At 39.1% G+C, this 23,955-nt stretch overlaps 1 protein-coding gene across 1 annotated transcript in view; it reads left to right on the top strand.

The window, feature by feature from the left end:
- Nucleotides 1-23,955, top strand: part of LOC125241502 (dipeptidase 1-like) — a 449,138-nt gene that overhangs the window by 312,050 nt on the left and 113,133 nt on the right. Inside the window, 3 exon segments of the mRNA XM_048150023.1 lie at nt 7,090-7,246; nt 16,252-16,286; nt 16,289-16,305. Coding sequence (XP_048005980.1) covers nt 7,090-7,246; nt 16,252-16,286; nt 16,289-16,305 — 209 coding nt within the window.

Below are 23,955 nucleotides of genomic sequence, written 5' to 3'. Positions count from 1 at the left end.
GCCTTTTCAAACCCTTTCTAAAAATGTAAATATCAAAGTGGTCTCTCGTCTCGAAGTGGGTCAAAATTAGTAATTTTCATCGATTGGTATAAAATCTCACCCGCCGATAACTTTTCTTTGGCCGCTGAAGCTAGAGTTATCTCGCGAAGTCAGTTTTGAAAAATGTTAATGAAAGGTGTTTTTATACAGTTTCCGACCTTGTAAATACCAAAGTGGTCCGGCGTCTCGAACTGGGTCAAAATCTGTGATTTCTATCGAAGGATGTTAAAAAATTCGTTTGGCCGATAACTTTTCCTCGGCTGCTGCAGCTAGAGTTAGCTCGCGAAGTGAGTACTGAAAGAAGATTATGAAAGGCCTATTTAAACCCTTTCTAAAAATGTAAATATCAAAGTGGTCTCGCGTCTCGAAGTGGGTCAAAATCAGTAATTTTCATCGATTGGTATAAAATCTCATCCGCCGCCAACATTTCTTTGGCCGCTGAAGCTAGAGTTAGCACGCGAAGTCAGTTTTGAAAAATGTTTTTGAAAGGTGTTTTTTACAGTTTCCGACCATGTAAATACCAAAGTGGTCCGGCGTCTCGAAGTGGGTCAAAATCTGTGATTTCTATCGAAGGATGTTAAAAAGTTCGTTTGGCCGATAACTTTTCCTCGGCTGCTGCAGCTAGAGTTAGCTCGCGAAGTGAGTACTGAAAGTAGATTATGAAAGGCCTTTTCAGACCCTTTCTAAAAATGTAAATATCAAAGTGGTCTCTCGTCTCGAAGTGGGTCAAAATTAGTAATTTTCATCGATTGGTATAAAATCTCACCCGCCGATAACTTTTCTTTGGCCGCTGAAGCTAGAGTTATCTCGCGAAGTCAGTTTTGAAAAATGTTTATGAAAGGTGTTTTTATACAGTTTCCGACCATGTAAGTACCAAAGTGGTCCGGCGTCTCGAACTGGGTCAAAATCTGTGATTTCTATCGAAGGATGTTAAAAAATTCGTTTGGCCGATAACTTTTCCTCGGCTGCTGCAGCTAGAGTTAGCTCGCGAAGTGAGTACTGAAAGAAGATTATGAAAGGCCTATTTAAACCCTTTCTAAAAATGTAAATATCAAAGTGGTCTCTCGTCTCGAAGTGGGTCAAAATTAGTAATTTTCATCGATTGGTATAAAATCTCATCCGCCGATAACATTTCTTTGGCCGCTGAAGCTAGAGTTAGCACGCGAAGTCAGTTTTGAAAAATGTTTTTGAAAGGTGTTTTTTACAGTTTCCGACCATGTAAATACCAAAGTGGTCCGGCGTCTCGAAGTGGGTCAAAATCTGTGATTTCTATCGAAGGATGTTAAAAAGTTCGTTTGGCCGATAACTTTTCCTCGGCTGCTGCAGCTAGAGTTAGCTCGCGAAGTGAGTACTGAAAGTAGATTATGAAAGGCCTTTTCAAACCCTTTCTAAAAATGTAAATATCAAAGTGGTCTCTCGTCTCGAAGTGGGTCAAAATTAGTAATTTTCATCGATTGGTATAAAATCTCACCCGCCGATAACTTTTCTTTGGCCGCTGAAGCTAGAGTTATCTCGCGAAGTCAGTTTTGAAAAATGTTTATGAAAGGTGTTTTTATACAGTTTCCGACCATGTAAGTACCAAAGTGGTCCGGCGTCTCGAACTGGGTCGAAATCTGTGATTTCTATCGAAGGATGTTAAAAAATTGGTTTGGCCGATAACTTTTCCTCGGCTGCTGCAGCTAGAGTTAGCTCGCGAAGTGAGTACTGAAAGTAGATTATGAAAGGCCTTTTCAAACCCTTTCTAAAAATGTAAATATCAAAGTGGTCTCTCGTCTCGAAGTGGGTCAAAATTAGTAATTTTCATCGATTGGTATAAAATCTCACCCACCGATAACTTTTCTTTAGCCGCTGAAGCTAGAGTTATCTCGCGAAGTCAGTTTTGAAAAATGTTTATGAAAGGTGTTTTTATACAGTTTCCGACCTTGTAAATACCAAAGTGGTCCGGCGTCTCGAACTGGGTCAAAATCTGTGATTTCTATCGAAGGATGTTAAAAAGTTCGTTTGGCCGATAACTTTTCTTCGGCTGCTGCAGCTAGAGTTAGCTCGCGAAGTGAGTACTGAAAGAAGATTATGAAAGGCCTATTTAAACCCTTTCTAAAAATGTAAATATCAAAGTGGTCTCTCGTCTCGAAGTGGGTCAAAATTAGTAATTTTCATCGATTGGTATAAAATCTCACCCGCCGATAACTTTTCTTTGGCCGCTGAAGCTAGAGTTATCTCGCGAAGTCAGTTTTGAAAAATGTTTATGAAAGGTGTTTTTATACAGTTTCCGACCTTGTAAATACCAAAGTGGTCCGGCGTCTCGAACTGGGTCAAAATCTGTGATTTCTATCGAAGGATGTTAAAAAATTCGTTTGGCCGATAACTTTTCCTCGGCTGCTGCAGCTAGAGTTAGCTCGCGAAGTGAGTACTGAAAGTAGATTATGAAAGGCCTTTTCAAACCCTTTCTAAAAATGTAAATATCAAAGTGGTCTCTCGTCTCGAAGTGGGTCAAAATTAGTAATTTTCATCGATTGGTATAAAATCTCACCCGCCGATAACTTTTCTTTAGCCGCTGAAGCTAGAGTTATCTCGCGAAGTCAGTTTTGAAAAATGTTTATGAAAGGTGTTTTTATACAGTTTCCGACCTTGTAAATACCAAAGTGGTCCGGCGTCTCGAACTGGGTCAAAATCTGTGATTTCTATCGAAGGATGTTAAAAAGTTCGTTTGGCCGATAACTTTTCTTCGGCTGCTGCAGCTAGAGTTAGCTCGCGAAGTGAGTACTGAAAGAAGATTATGAAAGGCCTATTTAAACCCTTTCTAAAAATGTAAATATCAAAGTGGTCTCTCGTCTCGAAGTGGGTCAAAATTAGTAATTTTCATCGATTGGTATAAAATCTCACCCGCCGATAACTTTTCTTTGGCCGCTGAAGCTAGAGTTATCTCGCGAAGTCAGTTTTGAAAAATGTTTATGAAAGGTGTTTTTATACAGTTTCCTACCTTGTAAATACCAAAGTGGTCCGGCGTCTCGAACTGGGTCAAAATCTGTGATTTCTATCGAAGGATGTTAAAAAATTCGTTTGGCCGATAACTTTTCCTCGGCTGCTGCAGCTAGAGTTAGCTCGCGAAGTGAGTACTGAAAGTAGATTATGAAAGGCCTTTTCAAACCCTTTCTAAAAATGTAAATATCAAAGTGGTCTCGCGTCTCGGAGTGGGTCAAAATTTGTGGTTTTCATTGAAGGGACTAACAATATTTATGACTATTAGCGATGCTTTTTATTCGACTTTATAGTAAAGTTTATAAGGGAATTTCATTGTTAGTACGGAGGATTATATGTTTTCCTTTTTATTCTAGTCTTTTAGCCGTTTTTGAGGAAGATGCACATGTTCATATTATAGACCACTTAATTTGGTCGGGTTATCGTTCGCCGATAACTTTGGCCGCTAACTTCACACCGGTTTTTACTCCATACATCAGTAAATGCGGGTTATTTGTATAGGCATAGTTAAGTGACATTTAGCGACAATCACGCGTCAATCACGCGTCAAATAGCGTGAATTATACAGTGCGTAAACGTAATAAGGGCGATAAATGAAACCAGGCATATTCAATATTGTTATCATTAATTAAGAGGTGTTTTTGAGTTACTCTTAATTTTCAGCCCATAATTCATTTTTGAAAAATTTCCCAACAGCAATGTACTGTAAACGTGGTTGCGATGACAATCAATGACAACTGTCAACGAGCGTTTAACGCGAGTGTGTTTGCATTACGTTGCGGGCCGAATTAATTTGTATGGATAAAAAAAATATTTCAATTTTAAGTAAAAGTTATGTAATTCCATTTTTTTCTCTTTCCATATAGAAAACCTGGAAAACCAAAAACAAGATGGTCAAAAGACATTACAGAAATAGCGGGGGAGAGTTGGCCAGTTAAGGCCAAAGACCGAGATAAATGGAGGAGGCCTATACCTACCCGACAGGGGTCCTTGATATAAACTAGAGATATATATTAAATCATACATGTAAACATACATACATGTAAACTTCTGATAAGGAAATAAAAAGGCTTTATTATTATTTATTATTTATTCCATTTTTTATGTCCTATCTATACTCACCACCGTTAAGAGGTTCGCCCGTATTAGGTTTACACCCTGTATTATTCGGCTGGTGCCGTAGCCGAATAGAATTTCTGCGACGCGAAACAAAACGAAACGCTGCGAGAGGTCTGGCTTAGCCTAGCCGAAGAGACAATTTGCTGACGCTAGACGCCGATCGAAGCGCAGTCTGGCTCTGTCGCGCCAATCCGGAAGAGCGAGAGAGATAGACGATAATTATGGTGAGCGTTTGTGTATTTGGCTACGTGTCCAGTTCGTTTTATAAAACCTACATTCGTTTGTTAGGTGCCTGTGTCTATTTAAAGCGTTTCGTGTAACCGTGTTGTATTTTCGGTTTGCATAGGCATTTGCAACTGTTTTACGCTCAGTTGAATTTCGGTGTACTGGATAAATTTCGACGAAAAAATTGGTTTTTAACCCCCGACGCAAAAACGACGGGGTGTTATAAGTTTGACGTGTCTGTCTGTCTGTCTGTCCGTCTGTCTGTCCGTCTGTCTGTCTGTCTGTCTGTGTGTGTGTCTGTCTGTGGCATCGTAGCTCCCGAACGGATGAACCGATTTAGATTTAGTTTTTTTTTGTCTGAAAGCTGAGTTAGTCGGGAGTGTTAAATCGGTCCACTATGTCGGGGTCGGGGGTTTTTTCAAAAATTTAATTTTGTGGTTAAGTTATTCGTTGGTCTTTTTTTGCAATAAACATGTTTTTTCACTCACTTGACTAGAGTATTCTAAATGTGTTTTGATGCTTTAGAAGCACAGATGTCATATATACCATAGATCAAGCAAACGTATCTATTTAGTGCGTTTTCACATTATCCGATCCGATATCGGATGTCGGACCGTTTCCCATACATTACTGGCGCCATCTTGGATTTTTTTCCATTTAAATCCTTCTGACATCCGATATCGGATCGGATAATGTGAAAACGGCCTTAGCTTGTCATATGAACACAGTAAAAACCATTGAATTGTCCGTCTTTAATCGCAGCTTGCAGCTTTCGGTCGTAATTTTTTGTATGTTGAAGTCAACAAAAACTTTAAAAATGCCTCGTTACGTGATATTTAATTGCAACAACACAAAAATTATGAACACTCAAGGGCCTGAGACATATTTAAAATCACAGGCAAGTAACAACTTCAGTACAAAATCTGACACGCTCGGCCCCTATACAAATAGATGCACTTGTGTTTCTTCTATCTAAATCTAATTCTGTGTCTAGAAGTGTAGACCACGCGCATCACATTATATTTATTTATACCTAATTTGCAAATAATTACCCTAGTAATCTTACCGATAAATACAATTCGTCATTAATACTATTAATATTAATACTATTGTAATATTAGCTAAAAATTGGTGAGCATTAGACTCTTCGTTCGTCGCGACATCTATTGACAAGTAGCAGTACTGATAATGTATGCCTTGATTGTCGCTAGATGTCACTTAACTGCCTATACAAATAACTCGCATTTACTGATGTATAGAGTTAAAACTCTTCCCTCACTTTATTCCTCTATGGTTTAAGATAGCCTATTACCTTAGTAACCTTACCGATTAAAACAATTCGCCACTCATGGACTTTTACGCCGTGGCTTGCGTGGGCGACGGTCGCGCGATGGTTGCGCGACGGCGATGCGACGCATACGAAATCGAACCTTATCGATATGGAAGTATGAGACGCGATGGCGACGGTCGCCCACGCAAGACACGGCGTAAGACTTACAAACACCAAATAGGTACGATGAGAAGGCACACTGACATTTTATCCCGCCAGGCTAGGCTGTCATTCTGAAAAATAGTTATTTGTTATACAAGGGGGCAAGTTGTGCGAGGAAACTACAACGCAAAAAATGCGTTTATCACTGCTTCCAGTAGTTCCACAGGCATGTCACTGTCATTCATTATGTGAGAGAGTGAAAAAATATCTTCTTTTCACTCTCACGTATGAAATTATTTATCTGTGCAATGAACTAATTAGAGTGTGCTTCCTCATTATTTATGCGATATAGGAAGCGATATAGAACAAGCAGATCGTCGTATGGCAAGCGGTCACCACCACCCAATGATTATTTACATCCAAATATTTTTTTTTTAATAGCCTATATGGTGTCACACTGCTGGGCAAAGGCCTCCCCTTCCTTTCTGCAGTCCTCACGGTTTGATGCCCGCTCTTGCCAGTCTCTGCAAAATACGTCCAGGTCGTCCCGCCATCTTTTCTTTGGTCGTCCTCTGCCCCGGCTAATTTGCGGTAACCACTCAGTCGTCACTTTGGCCCACCTTTCCGGGTGCATCCGGCATACATGCCCTGCCCAATCCCACTTAAGTTTTGCTGTCTTAGCACCCACATATTTTATACCTGTTTTGGAGCGCAGTTCAGTATTTCTAACTCGATCGGTTCTACGAACTCCAAGTATGCTGCGCTCCATTGCTCGTTGGCAAATCTTGAGTCGGGACTTTTCGGCTTCCGTTAACGACCAAGTTTAGGCGCCGTAGGTTAGGATAGGCAGGATACACATGTCGACGAGTTTGCGCTTTAGTGTCAGTGGAAGGTTGCCCTTCATTAGCGTCTTCATGGACCAGAAGCTCTTCCAGGCATTTTCGATGCGTCGATCGATTTCTTTAGACTTAATTAATTACAAATAATAAACACTACTTTTGCCCACCGACATCACAGTATAATAAAGAGTACTATCGTACAGTATGGCCACTCCCACTCCCCGCTGAAAGTGCCACCCACCCCCTCTTGGTTACCTCACAGTTACCGCCTATCAAAAATGCGAACAGTCGACCTGTCATATTTCACTCATACAAGCATGGTACGCGTTCACCTACACGAGCTTAGACTGTGCTAGGAATGCGACTCTTTCATATATTTGATCGCCAGTGTCCGAGATGTGCCGACATCTTCAAGTTAGACTACGCAACATTTACACATTGTCACTTTGTCCACAGACATCCTGCAAGCTCACAGCGCCAGACCACGCAAGATCGCCTCTCTGATCGGCATCGAAGGAGGGCACTCCATCGGCAACTCTCTCGGAGTGCTGCGGAGCTACTATCAGCTCGGTGTGCGCTATATGACCTTGACTCATACGTGCAACACGCCTTGGTAAGTCGCGATGCGAGTATTACCTCCCTATTCATAAAAAGTGATTAAACTCATTAGTTAAAAAGTGTTTTGTCCCTTTCTCAAGTTAACATGACAGCGTGCAGCGGGGCGGGGCGTGCGGCGTTCATGTCAAACAATTGAAGCTCATAAAAGTGTCCTGAGTCGACGCTGCATAGGGTGGACGCACGCTCGTTCGCCCCACTGCACAGCACGCCCAATGTAAGCATGTACTCAGGCCTTACAAAAACTTAAGGCTCATGTAAGGCCCAGTTGCGAGAACTGCCATTGGGCTCCATTGCTAGCCCTTGCGAGTTCGCGCGAAAATTTAAAAGGGCCCTTAGAATGCGAGCAAACTCGTAAGCGGTTTTTATTGGGTTGGTAAGAAAGTAATGAGCGATCGATTGAATTCCACATAAAATTTTTGAGAGAGTTCTAGAATCTTCTATGGTCGAAAGTATATAAAGGGCGAGTCGCACAGTTTCTCGTCAGTCATTCACTAGCTGTCGCCGAGCTAATATAAGGAAGAAAATGGACGAATTAAAAGTGCATGTAAGGCATTGCTTATTATATGAATTTCAGTCTGGCCATTCAGCCGCCGAAGCAGTGCGTAATATATGTCAGCGTGTTGCTCCTGAAGTTGTGTCTGAGGCCACGGTGAAACGATGGTTCCAGCGGTTTCGTAGTGGCGACTTTTCATTATCAGATCAACCTAAGTCTGGTCGACCGGTGAAGATTGATGTAGCCAAATTAAAAACCTTAATTGAAGGAGATCCGAGGCTAACGAGTCGTACTCTTGCTACCGAGTTAGGCTGCTCTCATGTCACCATAGAAACACATTTACACGAGTTGGGAAAAAACTACAAATACAGTGTTTGGATACCGCACGAACTTGATAGACATCAACTAAACTGCCGTGCCGATATCTGCATACAACTTCTGTCTTTTCGCCGCACATTCAACTGGTTGGACCATCTTATCACTGGAGATGAAAAATGGGTCTTATATATAAATCACACACGCAAACGTCAGTGGCTAGCTCCAAACGAAAAAGGAATAGAGGCACCAAAAACAGAGCCTCACCCGAAAAAAGTTATGCTGTCCGTTTGGTGGGATATTCATGGTATTATTCACTGGGAATGACTGTTACCGCATCAGTATACTGTAATCATCTTGAAAATTTAAACCAAAAAATCTGTCAGAATCGTCCACAGCATGCTAAAGTTTTTTTCTTACACGACAATGCTCGCCCACACATTGCAAAAGTGACTCGGCTAAAGCTATTGGAGCTAGGTTGGAAAGTGATACCTCATCCACCGTACTCTCCAGACTTGGCACCTACGGATTACGCATTGTTCAGATCGCTAAGCAATGCCTTGAATGAAAAAAAGTTCGATGATCAAGCCCATCTACGACAGTACATAGCTGAGTTTTTTGAATCTAAACCTAAGAACTTCTTCGCCGATGCTATTCATTCTTTACCAGAATGATGGAGACAAGTAGTAGATAACGAAGGCCGTTATATTTTTGATAAATGATTAAAATAATAAATTAAATAAAAATTACAATATTGGTTATGATTCGCTCATTACTTTCTTACTAACCCAATAGATACATTTCGGATAATGAACAACTTTCATGAGAATTCTCGTACCATGTCATATTAAATCCCGAAGGGCAGGTCAACAAAAAATAATGTCTAGGTACTTATGAGCATCGCTAAGGACGCTAAGGTCACGCAATATTAGCGTCTTCTGAACTTCGACGTCTAGTCAAGTCTATGGCGGCTGTTTGACGCCTCGTTAGTGCGTTTTTACATTATCCGATCCGATATCGGATGTCGAAACGGTATACATTTTAGCCGCCATCTTTGATTTTTGCCGTTGAAATCCTTCATACATCCGATAGGATAATGTGAAAACGCACTGAGCCCCACAGCGCAGCATCACCGTTTCCTAAGGAGCTCACTAGATGTCTCTCAAAAGGCGCTAGTATAGTGTGGTTTTTACTAGAATAAACCCGTACCGCTCACTCCGTGCAATTTTAACAACTAAGCAGACGCCTTAACAAAACTAACCAACTCCAAACCCACTGGTAAATTTAAGAAATGCCTGGCATCCTTTGACTCGTTGGGTTGACGACATCCGGAAAATAGCGGGTCACAACTGGATGAGACTAGCCCAGGACCGGGAGAAGTGGCAACTGTTTAATCGAAACGGAAATCACCCACTGTATCGTCTAAGTCTTACATACAACTATTTGTACTGGAAGATCCGATTAATCCGTTAACTTAAATTGAGTAGGCCGCTAGCAGCCGCTGCCTGTCATCAAAAATGGTCACGTTTTTTCATTTGTAGTCTGCCTCTTTTCCACTTACAGGATGATCATATACGTGACAGCTTCTCTTTTGCACACTTTTTAAGCGTATGTGAAATGATAGGTCTGTGATCTGAGAGACTGATCATCAGTGGACTATTTCGCTGGACAGTGACTAAATATTTCTGGGGTGACAAATAGCACTGTCAGTCAGCGTCAATATTTCATTGATGAACAGGCAATGAACGCCGAAGTGTCACTGTAGGCCGATAATTTTGACAGTGTTGTGACATAGGCTAAGGCTACAGTAGAGCCCTTCATTCGACTCGTACCCGCCAGGCGGGCGCCCGTGTCTCGCACAGTCAATACATTATTTTTATCGACTTCATTACTAGAGCCATTTTATTGACAAATGACTAATGGGTCTTACCGAATGCTTATTGTTCTTTTTGGCAATCAAATGTTTTCTTTCGTTCCTTCAGTTCATAGCAAAGAGGATCGAGTATTATAAAGAGTTACTGTCAAAGTAAAATATGTCATCACAGGGCATAGACTGCCATCTCTAGACACAGAATTATAACTTTTAAACCTCAAGTTTGACAATTTGGTCCATAGCTTGATATGTGTTAAAATGTCAAATATTCATATTAGCGCCATCTAGCCGAGCGTCCCCCAAAGGTGTAATGCCATCTAGGCCACGGTACCTTTTCCTATATGGTTCTGAGGTACGTTTTTTTCGTAGACTGTAGCTGTCTATACGGAGTTACATGTCTTTGCTAGTAGATGTGGCATGGCGTAGTGAAAACTACATCCATACATTTGCGATTCTTTTGTATCATCAGGAAAGTTATCCAAAAAAACATCAAGATCCATGAAAAACACTTCTTGGGCCTATATTTTAGAAGCCCAAAGACCCCCATATGCCCTGTGTGTTCAAGTTCTCCCCTCACTCTCTCTAAACGAAAGTGTAAGCGAGATAGCTACATGGAAAATCATTCAGTTGACTTAAGAGGGCTTTCGTGTGAAAAACAGTGAAATCGCAACCGAGCGCTTGATCATACCGTGTATGGCATCAAATTAAAGGGTTTTGCGAGTAGTTTACAAATATATATCACACTATAGGACTTTTTCTACTTGGTCTAACAAAATATGAGAAAATGTCCAAAAGTGGTAATAATTGTACCGGTGACGGTTCGTTTTTAAAAAATTGCCAAAAATAAATAATAGCAATTTATAATCACTAAGGCATAACAGCAATTTAAGTAAACGTTGCAGATTAGTTAAGTACAAAAATTACTTTGATGTGATGTCAATTTTCAGAGAAATTGTCACTTAATTTTAGGTAATTTCTGAAAAAAATTGAATTCGTCTTAGTCTCGTTTACTCTTTTTCAAAACCTTATAATAAAAATGTAGTCTGAGAAGATTGTAGTACAGGATATACGAATTATACATTTACCTGGTTTAGCATTCAGAATTGTCCAAATTTTACATATAAGATCGACTAATTCAGCTCTATACATGAGTTTTTCTAAACGTGCATCAGAGAAAAATTCATAATTAATTTAGTGAGTTATTTTTCAAAAATCCAGTCTTATAAAAATCAAGATAATGAGATGCTTTAACTGAAACTTGAATTAAATAAATCTAGTGGATAACGGAAAGTGTAGTATTTCACCGACTAAAACTATCAATTTTACATTTTTTTGACGTTTTTTTTAAAAGCACCCTTAACTTGCAACCGGCACGAAAAATAAACGGTAGGCGTTCAAGAAACAAAAAAAAGTTCCATTGGAAATATAAACGCCATTTTCTTCTGTCGCCGTCATGATTTCATAAATGTTTCCTTGTTCTCTGAATCCGTAATCGCAGACTGCCCTGGTTGAATATTTCTAGATAAAGCATTTATTATAATACAAAAATATTGGTGGCCTAGCTAGGGTTCAACCCCGGCTCATACCGATGAGTTTTCGGAACTTTATGTGCGAAATGTCATTTGATATTTGCCAGTCGCTTTTCGTTGAAGGAAAACATCGTGAGGAAACCGGGCTAATTCCAATAAGGCCTAGTTACCCTTCGGGTTGAAAGGTCAGATGTCACTCGCTTTCGTAAAACTAGTGCCTACGCCAAATCTTGGGATTAGTTGTCAAAGCGAACCCCAGGCACCCATGAGCCGTGGCAAATGCCGAAGATGATGATAAATAAGATAATAAATAAGAAAAAATATAAATATATCTTTCTCACTTGATGGTCTCATGGGAAGATCAGCACTGGAAGCCACCAGCAACACGCTAAGATGAGGCCATTTCGTGGCACTTCATTCCTTTCTGTCTTGTGTATTTTGTTTTGTCTTGCCTGTGTTCACGAATAAATGTTTGTTCTATTCTATTTTATAATTAGTCCAAAATAAAATAACATGCTAGTGAAGTCAGTGCAAGAGTACTAACATGTTATACTCATTTTTCTACTCCCGTACTGTTATTCGTGAGTTACATGGTCGTGCATAGAACTTTAAAACCCTACATAAAAGATGTCAGGACAAGTCTATCTAGTCTATACCCTGAAAACATTTAGTAGCAGTAGCACGATATAGCTGTTTCAGTTCAGTAAATACATTGCTACCAACTTAACAAACCAATTCGCAGAGTCGAGACTCCTTCGTTTTCTGCTGCGTTCATTGGCGACGCGTCGAATCGCATTCAAATGTATGAGAACTCGATTCAACTCGGCTCGATTCGTCTTAGTGGCCAGGCTTCAAAGAACCATACCATAGACAGTTTTATTTTCATGTTTGCACTCAAACTGCATATTCAAAATGGTAGACGGTCCACTAGATAACTAAGATGACTGAAAGTAGGTATTTGTTGATTTATAATTTTCTTTCAAAATAAGTGCTTGGTCGTAGAAAAAGTATTGTATGCAACGGTGTTTAACTGAGTCAAAAAATGCTCGTGGCGTCTTTATTAACAATTTTCGGCTTCGCCTCAAATTGTTACCCACGCCACTCACCTTTTTTGACCTCTTTTAACCACCAGTTGCATAAAATACTATTACGTATTTTTCAAACTAGCTGTTGCCCACGTGATCGTGCGCGTGGGTTTATTAAATAGCGTGTACATTACATATATAAATATAAAGTTGTCGTCACTTTCCATAAGGCCAACCACTGGTCGGTTTATAATAATAATAATAAACAATACACCGTGTTTTTTTTTGTTTTCCGTTAAATTCAACACATAGCTAGGTTCATTATCAGTAACCAGCCTGTATATCACTTAATAGTAAATGAATTTATTAGTGTGAGAGACCCTTAAGAATAACATTCAAGTTAGTGTCAAGTGATTGGCGGCACATGTGAAAACAAATAACATTAGGAATTGGTAAAGGCTGTCACACACGTGTTTAGTATCTTTATTTTTTTAATAACTCGATAACCGTAAGAGTTAAGACGCTAGTTTCTTAGAGAAATTAATTGTATTTCACCTAAAGAAACCTCCCTTAAAGTTAACGGAATTCAATAAAAACAGGGTGTATAATAATTAATTTATTTACGGTAGTCTGTGAATGTAATCGTATCGCAAGCGAGTATTTACATACATTAAAAAAAAAACTCTACCTAAATATTTTTAAAATTAAACTCACGGTAAAATAAAGAACGCCTCTTTTTCATTGTAATGAAAGAAAATGTAAAATGATGTAAGCAGTATTCAAAAATCTAAAAAAAAAACTACAAAAGTCAAATAACATTTTTTGTTTGGTCCTTTGAGTAATTATGTTAACTAGAGAGGGCACCTCAACTTGATTTTGTGTAACAACACTTAGAGCCGATCGGCACAACCGCGCTTAGTCTGTGCCGAACGGCTGTGGTAGATTGACGTATCGCAATGAAAAATGTTTCATCTAAATAATGCCGTCATGTGTAGTGAGGTACTGTACAAACTGCTCAGGAAAATCTAACTAAAGCCAAGGGGTGACTTTTCATACGTAGGTTTACTGCATTTTTGTTTAATCACGCTTACTTTTTAAAAAAATGTATCAATATAAACTCATGCCGAAGCGCCATGTTGCGGCGGCCATGTTTCGTTGAAACCAAAGAGTAAAAAATGCAACAAAAGCAGACGTGACAATATCGCAAGTTAGTTCAAGTTTCCTATCATACTTTAAATTATATATATTTATCGACGCAAAAAAGGTTATTTAATTATTATTGTCAGAATTGCACAGTTTTCCGACATGTCGGTCTATAACAGATTCTCAATACGCGTGTCGAATTTCATGTGAGTATGTAAATGTAAGTGCAGTACCTAACCTATCTGAATGAATTTGGGTAGGTAGACGGTCAAGCAAATTATGAGAGTATAAAAACGCGCGAAATTCAAATTTTGTATGGGACGATAAACCCGCGCCCATACATACATAGATGTAGATAAAGTTATATGTATGCGACTATACATAATTAGGCATTAAAACATTCATGTTATCTTATTAACACAACACTCATGTTTTAATGCCTACCATTATGCAACAGTCACATAAATAACTAATATCCAGTTGCGGCTACGTGTACACATGTATGCTCAGTCCGTATTCAACTTTCTATGTGGGCATTTAAAAAAATTGGGATTGAGTTGTTAAGAAAAGGTTAAATCGTTGTTAGTTTTGCAACGATAATTAAGCATGGAATTTCAATAAAAACATCGTTTTTGTTTTAATTATGTAAATTATACTAAGCTATAATCTAAATTCAGAACGTGAAAAAAGTTTAGTTTTAAATACAGAATTCAAGCTTGATTGTCGATACAAAACTAACAGCGATTTATGTTTTTTGTTAACAACTCACGCTAATTGAGAGTCATAAATTTAAAAAAATGCCCATGTAAACCCATGTCACTTCTATACTACGACTTCTAATCTATGCACTCTATGCAGGGCTCATCATCGCGACCGAAACGTCGTAAGCGCTGAGTAAAATCGTAGCGCTTGCGACGTTACGGAAGCAGGCCATTGGTTCACACCCCGCCCCCTCGCCCCGCCTTCAGCTTACAGGCTTGTTTGCTATAGCTCCTCTATACGAAGTAATAATTACTCAATGGTTTGGTCTTACATAAAAAACGCGTGGAATTTTTTTCGGGTTATTCAGGCCCGCGAACAAACTAGTACCTATCATTAACAACAATGTCTCAGAATAGACCTCCTAAAGTGTAGAAAGCTAAACATGTGAGATCGTTGCGGCGTGGCGACTGCTACTGCAAACTTGGTACAATGCAATTAGGTTACGTGCTGTCCTCTGTTGCACTTGCATTTAACGCAGTATGTTATGCATACAAGTGCAGTGTGGATCGAATATGTGATGCTTGTTACCATTTCATGGTCACAGTCTGATATAGAAGACACACACACACACATTAATAATTCAGCTCATTTCGCCGAAGTCTGATAAACAAGACAAGACTTCATGTGAGTTTGTCCCTAAAAAAAGTAGTGGATAATAGAGCTGCCTTAAATGACTGTAGATTTTTTGGGCTTGATTCCATCAACTTTGAATATAATATTTCTGCGGCATCATCATTTTGGAATATAATGTTCGTTGAAATATAATGAATAATAACATATAATTTACTTGCCTTACTAAAACTAATAGTTTGTCTTAAAAAACTGCGCAAGTAACATCAATTTCGCACAATTGGGTGTTGTCATTATCAGCCCCTTAATGCTGAATATATGTGCGTTGTAAATTCAATAAAGGCAAATCTTGTCCATTCGATCGCCACAGACTATTATAGAAGACATGAATATGCAGCTCATTTCGCCGCAGTCTGGTATAGAAGATAATAATTCGTGTGTGTTGTTATTTACACGCTGTATACAGTTGGAAAAATATTAGGGTTTCCCTTATTAGCGCAATTGCGCGGAGTACGAGAGGGGTAACGAAATAGGACATTACAATACAAGTGCGAAAAGGAGAAAATTCGAAACGACCGATGACAGTGTTTTAAATCGACACGAGTTAAGAATTATCTCTTCGGATTACACCGTACGAAATTGTACAATAGGTACATTAAGTACAGTCAACCAATTGGAATCCTACGCTACTCTATGACCCTGTCTTATTGACACCGTGATATATTTGTCAAAGAAGTCACTTCGACGTTTACTGAGAAAAGGTTCTACAGTGGCCTAGGATACAAATTGGTTGACTACATTAACTATTTTGCGCACTAAGACGATAGCACCATATGTACTGTAACTACAAAAAAAATATACTGTCGCCTTCAGTTAGATCTAAACATAAATATTTGAACACTACTCTAATATTTTGGGCATACCTACTTATAAAAACGTGTTCAAATATTTTTGTTCCCAAAAATGTGCAGATGTAAATAAACGCTACTATACACAAATTGCCACAATAAAAGAACTATAAGGAAACATTGTCTTAAAATGTTGAACAATGAAAATGAGCGAGAGTTTTTCCAACTGAGGTTTTTGTTTCCAAGAAACATGAAGACTTTGTCACTACCAACTTATTTTTGCTACTCAAATCTTAACAACCGCTATTTATGTAAGGTTTGTTTTCGTTTGGGTGTAAGCAAAGATAAGTTGGTAATAGAAGCTTGGACAACGTCCATACATATCCTCAAAAAAAGCGAACAATAGCGAATTGCTTGTCATTTATATGTTTGTTTTTCCTAGGGCCGACTCCTCAAACGAAGCTCCCGCCGTCAACGGCTGACCGAATTCGGAGAGGTAAGAATAACCCCACTTTAAACTCCGCTACGCTACATTATACTTTGGCAAAGCGAACGAGCCTGAGCGAACTAACTAGTAATAAATATAGACACGGATGAAGTGCTCAAATATATATGCACCACCTTAATGTGTGGTAATATGTGTCGTGTATACGTGACTATGGCGCTTTGTCTGTGTACTTTACTGTGACTGGACAAAGTTGGGTTTCGGATTTCCGTAATTTGTACTTTATAGAGAAAGTTGTATGGATGTTTTTTGTGTGTATGGTCGCCGTCAAAAATATCGGAGCTGCCAAACTGCTCAGAAATATCGAAACACGCTTATATTGGTAAGACTTTAGTACGTGTTTCGATATTTTGTGGAGCATTGGCTGTTTCTATGTATTTGAGGGCGAATACCCATGGGCATTCCATCTTTGTTTTTGTACGGTCGCCACTCGCCATCGAAAATATCAGAGCTGCCGAAACTCTCAGAAATATCGATACACAATTTTATTTTCAAGACGTTAGGGCGCGTTCCGATATTTGTGAAAGCACTGGCTGTTTAGATGTATTTGAGAATGAGTGTATGTGTATTAAATCTTTGTTTTTCCTGCCAATAATGTGCGGACAACACGCGACGAGGATGAGTAATTAAGGTTTTCTTTGTGTATACTTGAGGGTATTACAAATATTTGGGTCGTTGAGCGGGTTTTTATGAGGGGGGCGATATTGGGCGATAAGCCGAATTGACGTGAAACTTATTTGATATCGATCAGTGAGGGTTTTTCTGTAGTGAACTGAACAGGACACATTCATATCGACACAACTTTGAAAAATACTTTTTTTATTATTATAAAATGGACTTACTCATGACCACAGACTAGCCAAAGGCAAAAACGTGGCCTACGATGGAGTGAGCTCGCCCAGAAGATGCCTGTTCACCCTAGATTTTGAGGTTGCCGGGTTATATTAGATCGGAAATAAGAGATTGGAACAAAGCGCTTCGTGCGAATTCGCGGAATATCTACCAAGTAAGGATGGAAACCGGCCGTCAGCTTTTAAAAATAATTTTATTAAGTACTAGCTTTTGCCCGCGGCATCGCTCGCGTTAGAAAGAGACAAAAAGTAGCCTATGTCACTCTCCATCCCTTCAACTATCTCCACCTAAAAAATCACGTCAATTCGTCGCTCCGTTTTGCCGTGAAAGACGGACAAACAAACAGACACACACACTTTCCCATTTATAATATTAGTATGGAAGTGTTTGCGACCATAAACGTCAATTCTTTCGTTGGGCTGACAACATTGAAACAAGGGTTTTGAATGATTCACGGTTATTTTCATTAGACTTATATTGACCGGGATATAGACCGTAATTACCTTTTTGATTTTTGTCTTCCGTGAGTTCCGTTGGAGTTTTTCGTGATCATGATGCATGCAACTGTGTCGAAATATCGGGAGCTCGACAAAAATCAAAAAGGTAATCACGGTCTATATCCCGGTCAATATAAGTCTAACATTGAAACAAATGGCCCATGATAAGTATATTATTCTAAGTGTAATCTCGTGGTAACCGTACTTTCCGTACAATGCTGTAATAGCATCCAACGTGCAAGCATAATTATATTTAGTGCACAAACTTCAGGTGCCCTAACTTTTGAATAAACTCGCTCACGTTAGTTGTGGTCTACGCTTAATTAACTTGAAAGTCTATAATTTAACTAATTTAACTTATATAATGCGGAGTAGATTACGTCACATGAGATAGTGCATTCAAATAATACGACCACAGTATGACTAGCTTTTTTCCGCGGCATCGCCCGCGTAGTAAAAGTAATCTTATTCAAACGTTGAAGTTTGGGCCCCCATTTCACCCCCTTTGAGGGTGAATTTTGAAAAATCCTTTCTTAGTGCACTTCTATACGTTATAAGGAACCTACGTGCCAAATTTGGAATCTCTAGGACCAGTGAGTTCGGCTGTGCGTTGATATGTCAGTCAGTCAGTCAGTCGATCAGTCAGTTTCTTCTTTTATATATTTAGATGACGTAGAAGGCAAACAAGGAGGTTCTTCAAAAAAGGAGTGTACCAAGTTCCTAATGGATCGGCAACGCGCATGTGACACCCCTTGATTTGCAGGCGTCCATAGGTTACGGTGACCGCTTTTCATCAGGCGGACCGTATACCTGTTTGCCACCGACGTGATATAAAAAAAAAGCAGTCATGTCGTTTGATGGGAAGCCGTCAATCTTTCTGCTTAGCTTTGTTTTTACCGGTAGATAATGCTTCAGGGCATCAAGCCCGCTATTTTTAACTGTAACATTTTTTCTTGTGTGCAATGAGGAGGCACACTCAAAGGTTATGACAGATGGCGCCACCTTATTAGTCCATAATGCGAGAGCGAGAAGATGATATGTTTTTTCTCTCTCACATATGAATGACAGTGACATGCCTAGACACTTGCACAGGCGCCGCCTGGCGGGATAAAATGTCAGTGTGCCTCCTCATTGAGTACAACGATTAGTGAGCATTTCTTTTTTTTTTGCCAATAAAAAAATTTGATTTTTTAGGGAATTTTAGGTCAATTGTACTCAGAATCACGATACTTTCAATCTCACTGGGAGACAAAAAGTGTCCCAGAATTTCCATACATTTTTGTTACTTTCCTCTTTTGTTACCCCATACAACATGTACGGAAAATGGTAACAAAATAAGAAAAAAATCGTATGAAACAATTTTTTTAACAACTAGGATTGAAAAAGCTAGTAATTCTGAGTAGAAATAGCATTTTTTTTTTCAAAAATATCACACTTCATAAGTGGCAAAAAAAAAGAAATGCTCAGGTATGCTAGAGTTAACTTTTAAAATCTATAAGGTCCATGCCTGGGAGAGGAAAACCGAGGAAAAGGTGGATGGACTGTGTGAAAGATGATATGAAACGGAAACAAGTGAATGATGAGATGACGGGTGATAGAGAGGTATGGAAGAAGGGCATGCTGCGCCGGGTAAGTAATACGAGATATAAGAACGTATCGTATAATACTTATAAAATATACGCTCACTTTGTATAAGCTTGTTCAGCATAACGTTCACTGGTTGTAATGCTCAAAATCGATAATAGCAAATCATCTAATTTCGAAGTGGATAATGTTTATTCTCTATAATATCAGTGTATATAAAGATTAATGTATATAACGTTAAGGATACCTAATATTTATAACATATATTAATCAATTATTCTAACATCAAAAGGTGTAATGTTCATAATATCTAAGATCTATGTTTATAACGTTTGGGATACCTAATATTAATAACATATATTTTTCAATTAATCTAACATCAAAAGACCTAAAACCTAAATAATGGAAAAAGACCTAGAAATCGTATCAACAATAAAGAAAAAAAGGCAGCATATTTCGGACATATATATAGAAACAATAAATATAACCTACTGAAATTGATAATTGAAGGAAAAATTGAAGGGAAGCGTGGCCGTGGTAGAAGGCGCATATCATGGAGTAGGAATATAAAAGACTGGTTAAAAGTGAAGAGCATAGACAAACTAATTCGCATGACTGAAAATAGAGAGACATATGGACATATGGTCGCCGACCTCCTGGACGGAGATGGTACATGAAGAAGAAGAACATCAAAAGGCGTAATGTTCATTCTGTGTGTAATACACCGACTCCAAATGACTGGCATAAGGGCAGGCGAATGATGAAGGTCCATGCCTAAAATCGTCCTTATCTGAAAACGTCTGTATTGCACTCAAGTTTATAGACCCTTTTACTAGCTTTTGCCCGCGGCTTCGCTCGCGTTAGAAAGAGACAAAAAGTATCGTATGTCACTCTCCATCCCTTCAACTATCTCCACTTAAAAAATCACGTCAATTTGTCGCTCCGTTTTGCCGTGAAAGACGGACAAACAAACAGACACAAACACTTTCCCATTTATAATGTTAGTATGGATTATTCTGTGCCAATAAGCGCCACTCCTTCACTCACATTTTTAATTATCAAATATATATAAAACAATGAGACACAGTGGGCTCTAAATAATAAAATAAAAATAATAATAAGCTTTCCAACCGGCGTCTAGAGGTACTTGTTGGATCCCCACGCACGCTTTATAAATGACCGGTCTCAAAAGACCCGAGAGTTTAAAGCGGAGATACAAATGATAATAGTGTGTGCAAAATAAATTGGGCCATCTAGTGAGAAGCAATCTAAGTATAATTAAACTGCTCGTGCCAGCCTTATTGTTACATTTACATCAAAGACATATGTAACTCCGTATAGACAGATCACAGATGTCATATATACCATAGATCAGGCAAACGTATCTACTTAGCGTGTCAAATGAACTCAGTGAAATCCACTGAGTTGTCCGCCTCTAATCGCAGCTTGCAGCTTTCGGGCGTCGATTTTTGTAAGTTGAAGTCGACAAAAACATTAAATATGCCTCGTTACGTGATATTTAATTGCAACAACACAAAAATTATGAACACTCAAGGGCCTGAGACATATTTAAAAGCACAGGCAAGTATCAAGTTCAGTACAAAATTTGACACGCTCGGCCGCCATACAAATAGATGAACTTGTTTCTTCTATCTAAATCTAATTCTGTGAGACAGATAAAGTCTAAGAAAAAAACGTACTTCAGAACCATATAGAAAAAGGTACGATGGCCTAGATGGCGTTACTCCTTTGGGGCACGCTCGGCTAGATGGCGCTAATATTAATATTTGACATTTTAACACATATCAAGCTAAGAATACGGGCCAAATTGTCAAAATGGAGGTTCAAAAGTTTTAAGCTTGTGTCGAGAGCTGGCAGTCTATGCACTGTGATTACACATTTTACTTTGACAGTAACTCTCTATAATACTCGATCCTCTTTGGTATATCATAAAAAAACATACCGCAGCATTTACAAACGTGTCTTCTTGATATAAATTTAATTTGGTTGCAAAATATTCATTACAATAAAAATAGTTCATCGCATATTATATTATAATAGGCGAGACGACTAAAAAAAAACTAATTAGTCCGTCAGTTAGATTATCAAAGAATTTTGGACACATATTTTTTTATTTTCTCATAAACAAAAAATGACGACGGTACTGCGTTGATTTTTCGCGTGACGTCACGCCTAGGTACAGTTTTTACTTAGAACTCTTAGAAGTGACGTCACAAGCCCCCACTCCGGAACTTTGATGCTCTATATAGTCTATATCTTTGTATTTTTTTTTTATACTACGTCGGTGGCAAACAAGTATACGGCCCGCCTGATGTAAAGCGGTCACCGTAACCTATGGACGCCTGCAACTCAAACAGTGTCACATGCGCGTTGCTACCCCATTAGAAACTTGTACATTCCCTATATTATATTATTAATTATAAATTATAATATATATTTATATTAATTAATTAGAAAAAGTGAAAAGTACGTGTTTAGTATTTTTGGACGATCTAACTGACGGACTAAACAGAATGCAATTTTTTTTTATGTAGTCGTCATCCCTATTACGTATGTTCTTCTATTTCTGTTGCTGACTGTACAGAACAAACGGTGAACGCAAATTAGATAAAACTGCTGTAAACATCAGGCCAAGTTCAGGCACAAAAAAGAGCCCCAGGAGAAATCTATAAACTTCTTACCTGATTAAACTTTCGTGCAGAGTTAACTTTCTAACTTACTTTATACATTAAAGGTGTTATTTTGAAGTTACAGTCAACCAATCGGAACCCTAGCCTACAATCATGTCAAATTGACAAGCAGTAAGAGCTTTAATTATTTTTTCTCAAACATGGTATGAAATATTGATGTTATGTGCCTTATAATTGGCAGCGAAGTATGACGTTGCAGGTGCGGCTAGGACGATTGATAGATAATGGAATTTCATACAAACCTTGCAAGCCAAGGCCGGCAAAGTCTTCTTTTTTAATTTCCAAACACAGATAATTGTGACATAACATCCAGGTATTTAGCCAATTAAAAAAAAACTATAAGGGGCTTTATAGACGTGCCGACTGCAACTGGTACGGGCCCTAGACAATATTTGATTTTGGGTGCGTTTTCATACAAAAAAAAATTTTTGTTTTTTTATAAGCGTATACGAGGCATCAAAGGGGAACGAATATTCGATTATTTTTGCGCTACGACGCACCGTTTAGGAGATACAGCCATCCAAAGTTACTATTTTCAGTAGACTTTATTTATTTCATACCATGTTTGAGAAAAGCACTATACATACCTCGGCGGGAAATGGGGTTGCCCCCCCCCCCCCCCCCCCCTTTGTCCCGGCCTCTGTAGTAATGTACTATTAAAATCGGGACTTAATCGCGTACATATTAAACTGACCTCCAACGGAAAAATTATAAAAATAATTATGTGTAATAATTGTGCGTATTTTAAAAATAATTATGTGTAATAATCGTGAAAGTTTAAATCAGTAAGAGCTTTGTTACTATCTGATTTATAACGTCACTATGACATAGTTCTACAGTGGCTTAGGTTTCCAATTTGTTGACTGTGCAATCGCTATCAGATATAAGTATAGGAACGGCCAAGGCTCTCACAAATATCCGAACACGGCACAGAACCAGATTTAAATATAAGAAACAAGTTCATCTATTTGTATAGGGGCCGAGTGTGTCAAATTTTGTACTGAAGTTGTTACTTACCTGTGATATTTAATATGTCTCAGGCCCTTGAGTGTTCATAATTTTTGTGTTGTTGCAATTAAATATCACGTAACGAGGACGTTTTAATGTTTTTGGTGACTTCAACTTACAAAAATGGATGCCAGAAAGCTGCAAGCTGCGAGTAAAGACGGACAACTCAGTGGATTTTACTGAGTTCATTTGACACGCTAAGTAGATACGTTTGCTAACACGATCTTCTTCTTCTTCTTCTTTGCCTGGTCCCATTACGTGGGGTCGGCCCTCCTCGTTCGTAGGCGCCAGGACACCCTATCCTGGGTTGTCTGTGTGTTCAGCTGTGCTCGTTGTATTTCTTTGTTAACGGTTGTCCACCACGTGGTAGGCGGTTTTCCTCTGCCCCTTTTCCTATCTATAGCCAATGCCTTTTTGACAGGGTATTCCTCATCTCTCCCCATCACATGCCCGAACCATCTCAGTCGGCTTTCAGCCATTTTCTCGATAACGGGAGCCACTTTGAACGAACCTCTGATGTACTCATTGCGTATCTTGTCAAGTCTGGTCACTCCCGCTGCCCACCGCAGCATATTCATCTCGTTAGTGCTCATCTTTTGCTCGTGTACCTTTTTGACGGCCCAGCACTCGGAGCCATACATCATGGCGGGTCTAACCGCCGTTGCTAACACGATCTGTGGAAGTTAAAAGGTATGGGTATTACATATCGCCACTTTGCGTACAGATGTAATGCGAAAAGGTTTTCTTTCGTATTTTTCCGGAAACGTACGAACGTGTCTTGCTATTTCAGTCAGACTCTGTCACACCTCGGACACAGGCGATCAAATATATGAAAGAGGCGCGTTCCTAGCACACATTCTAAGCTCGTGTAGGTGAACGCGTACCATGCTTGTATGAGTGAGATATGACAGGTCGACTGTTCGCGTTTTTGACAGGCGGTAACTGTAGGGTAACCGAGAGGGGATGGGCGGCACTTTCAGCGGGGAGCG

Source organism: Leguminivora glycinivorella, chromosome Z (genome assembly GCF_023078275.1).
Source record: "Leguminivora glycinivorella isolate SPB_JAAS2020 chromosome Z, LegGlyc_1.1, whole genome shotgun sequence".
In the NCBI taxonomy this organism is placed as follows: Eukaryota; Metazoa; Arthropoda; class Insecta; order Lepidoptera; family Tortricidae; genus Leguminivora; species Leguminivora glycinivorella.
This window is presented reverse-complemented; position numbering and strand designations above follow the sequence as displayed.